This window comes from Phytophthora parasitica, assembly GCF_000247585.1.
Source record: "Phytophthora parasitica INRA-310 unplaced genomic scaffold supercont2.16, whole genome shotgun sequence".
In the NCBI taxonomy this organism is placed as follows: Eukaryota; Oomycota; class Peronosporomycetes; order Peronosporales; family Peronosporaceae; genus Phytophthora; species Phytophthora nicotianae.
In genome coordinates, this window is record NW_008649002.1 from 279,200 (window position 1) to 282,372 (window position 3,173).

Here is a 3,173-nt window from a genome sequence, read left to right on the forward strand (position 1 = left end):
ACCCCAGCACACAGAACTGTGAAAATAGTCTCCTGTGAGCTGAAAACGCGAAGTTCTCTTTTCGATTTCATCACAACAATAACGAGACGGTCGGCACATCATCCATTGCTGCATTACCTTTCTGTCTTGGGCTCAAGTAGCTCTCGTTAATGCAAAAACAACCGTATGTCGTTAAATCATATTTAAGCGGGCGAAATATACAAATTCTTAATCGGGTATCTTCCATTTCTGAGTTCAAATTCAGAATAGTATCTTGGTTTTTGAAATCGAGACTACTCTTGCTATCTAAAGATGAATAATACTCTAGATATCAAATATATCATGCGACATATTAGCTAAGAATAGTCCCTGGTCGCAAGGTCGTTTCTTGTGAGATCGGATGAATATGTGTTTCGCCGGCTGCGTACCCCTGGCCGCCCATGAAGAAGTCCGTGATGATATAAGGTGGTTCGCCGGTACTTTGCTGACAACTTTCATGTCGCCGGTATTGTAGGCCCACACCAAGAGAGCAGACACATTATTGTCCGGTACTCTAATTGCCGCTAAAGTTTGGCCACTTGCATACGTGTGTGGTGAAGTGTTTTACGGAAAATGAGAAGATGGAATATGATGGGTGGGCACTATTCCGGATTTGTGACACTGTCGATCTATATATGGGAATGTTGCAGCCAATTGGACCGAAGAGTGATGGATTGGGACAAGGAGCGCAGCGATGAGGTGGCACCGACTCAAAATGGCACCTCCATAACGCGAACCAAGACATGGCAGGGAGACATCCGGCGGACCCAAGGTTCTACACGGCTAAGCCAAAATCTATGGTGTAAGATGATGGACTTTGTCGATCCTGGGCTTGGACGACTAGATCGGAGCGATTGAGCCAAGGACCACTGGAATGAAGACTAATCGGACATGATAGACCCGGATTAAAACCAAGAGGCACGAATCTGGTCATCGTGGAGCGGGATCTTATCAATCCAGTGTCCGATATGACGGATCCAGATCTTGAATATGCGAGGGTGGATCCTGCGGATCTCGGACGGTGAGACCTAAATTGTAATGACCCATGTGTGGGAGTTCACGGTGCATGCCTGCAGAATTCGGATCAAGACGGATCCTGCCTCGACATAATTTTGGTGATTAAGATCGTCAGGATCTGGAGTATGGGTGTCATTATTTAGAGAAATCTGCTGCAATCCGAGCATAAGGCGAGGCAGCGACAAATCGGTCAAGATCCGGTATGAAGGACATCTGAGCGACAAAGATCAATAAGCTGAAGATAGGAGATCTAGCATTTGTGAGGGAAGCGACGGTTGGCGTGTAGGATCTAACTATAAATCGGAATCGATTTTGCCGAGCGGAGTGCAAGTGACATTTAGTCGTATCGAGGATTGGATTAAACCAAGGACGGCAATGCACCAGGGAGAACTATTGGTCTTGGACGGGATCCGTGTCTACTTCGCCTCCGGGTATTCGGTCACACGAACAAGGGATCAAGGTCACACACAAAAGAACAAGGGACATGGAAATGTAACGGGAACATCATGCAAGTGGCAAGTACGTGGGAGTCAAGGTGGGAATTAGATTTTGCCTCGCAAAATAAACGCACTAGGAATAAGTATTGGCCGGGCGTTAGCCGCTTATACACAGCTTCTTGGAGTATGATCTAACAAATAAAAGACTCGAATTTGCATTGTGTTACACAAGCCTCAAGGTCCAAAAACGACATGGCCGTACAGGGATGAAGGTTGGGTATCGCAGATCTAGTGTTGGTTGTGATACCTGGATATAGTGTAGGCCAGATCATACCACCTAGTGAACATTCGCTTACAAGTGCAGGTCAAGGAGGTCTACCGGATTTACTGCTTGGTCGGGAATGCCTATCAACTCTCAACTATCAAGATCCCACTAAGCGGCAAGCATGACGAAAAGGAAACTCAAGGAAACACGCCCATAATGCTAGCTACGGTCAGATCACAATTCAAGAACGCCAGATCCTACAAGCTCGAAGTACTTGCATGCTGTCTGGACCCTACATCGAACGTAAAGTAAAGATCTCCACTACTACTCCACCCACGCGTCTCGTCAAGACACTCAAGCTTCACCCACTGAACCTTTCCGCAGTTGCCAGAGGGGCAAGATTCTGCCCTACCGACGGGTACACAGGGTGAACAAGTTCAGCAGATCATGGATCATGGGGGAGGGGGGGGCATTGTTTGTCGGCGTTTGGGTACTGGTGGGAAGTCGGATTCTGCTGATCTCGCCGCACCACACGTGCCTGCTTTAATTGCTTGTGCTGATTGTGTCGACGTTTGGGGGTGCGGATTATTTTTATGATACTTTCGGCTACTTTCTAAGACGTGTCATTTTGACTCTTTTTTATGACGTTGAGGCGTTTTTTTCTATGACAAGCGGCTATATTGTATGACATGCGCTAAATATACATTGATATTCGGCTTAATTGTATGAGCAAGGGTATGACAGTGTTTCCATGCAAGTTTTTTATTTTATTTTTGGGTTAGTTTTATAGTTTATCTGTTTGTACTTTTACGTAATCAAGGATGCATTATCCATGCGGGCGTAGAGTAACGCTAGTTGGGCACTAAGTTGTGCCCCATCTGGAACGAGTAGTTGATCGTCCTGGCCAGCTCTTCAATTTGCATCGGTGGCGCTGCTTCCAGTTCTTCGTACTCTATGTCCCAGTGCCATTTACCGCCGCGCATGAAAGGAGGTTTGATTTTGCCAATGTAGTTACGCTGTGTTTCCTCGCCTTCCTCGTCGCTGGAAGTTTGCATTGTCAAAATACTCCAGTTAATAACGCTGGTCGGCTTTTCCGTCAATCGCTTAACCAAAGCATTGACCGAATACTGAGATTTTCTTGTGCCGTCGCGATCGAGGCACCGTGTCTTCTTCCGTGGTCGCCCCGGAGGTTTACGGGCCGGGAAATTACGAAGCATCATCTTCAAGTCAAGCGAATCAACGAGATGTAGAGTCGCCAGGATATGCGCACACAGCCATCCATTTTGGTAGAACTCCTTGCAGTCACATTTGTACTTGTTCCGGATGCGTTCGATTTCGTGAACACTCCATGACGGGGAGTCCCAATCATGGCGGACTGGAAACTGTGCCATAACCTTTACAGCGTGGAGCGACAGATACTTCAGCGGGATATTTTC

General features: G+C 46.9%; 1 protein-coding gene across 1 annotated transcript; it reads right to left on the reverse strand.

Annotated features, from left to right (window-relative positions):
* Positions 1 to 2,588: 2,588 nt before the first annotated feature.
* Positions 2,589 to 3,128, reverse strand: PPTG_08754 (hypothetical protein; the record flags this gene model as incomplete). Its single annotated transcript, XM_008903478.1, has 1 exon — positions 2,589 to 3,128. The coding sequence occupies one exon, from the start codon at positions 3,126 to 3,128 to the stop codon at positions 2,589 to 2,591; it is 540 nt and encodes a 179-aa protein (XP_008901726.1).
* Between the last annotated feature and the right edge of the window lie 45 nt (positions 3,129 to 3,173).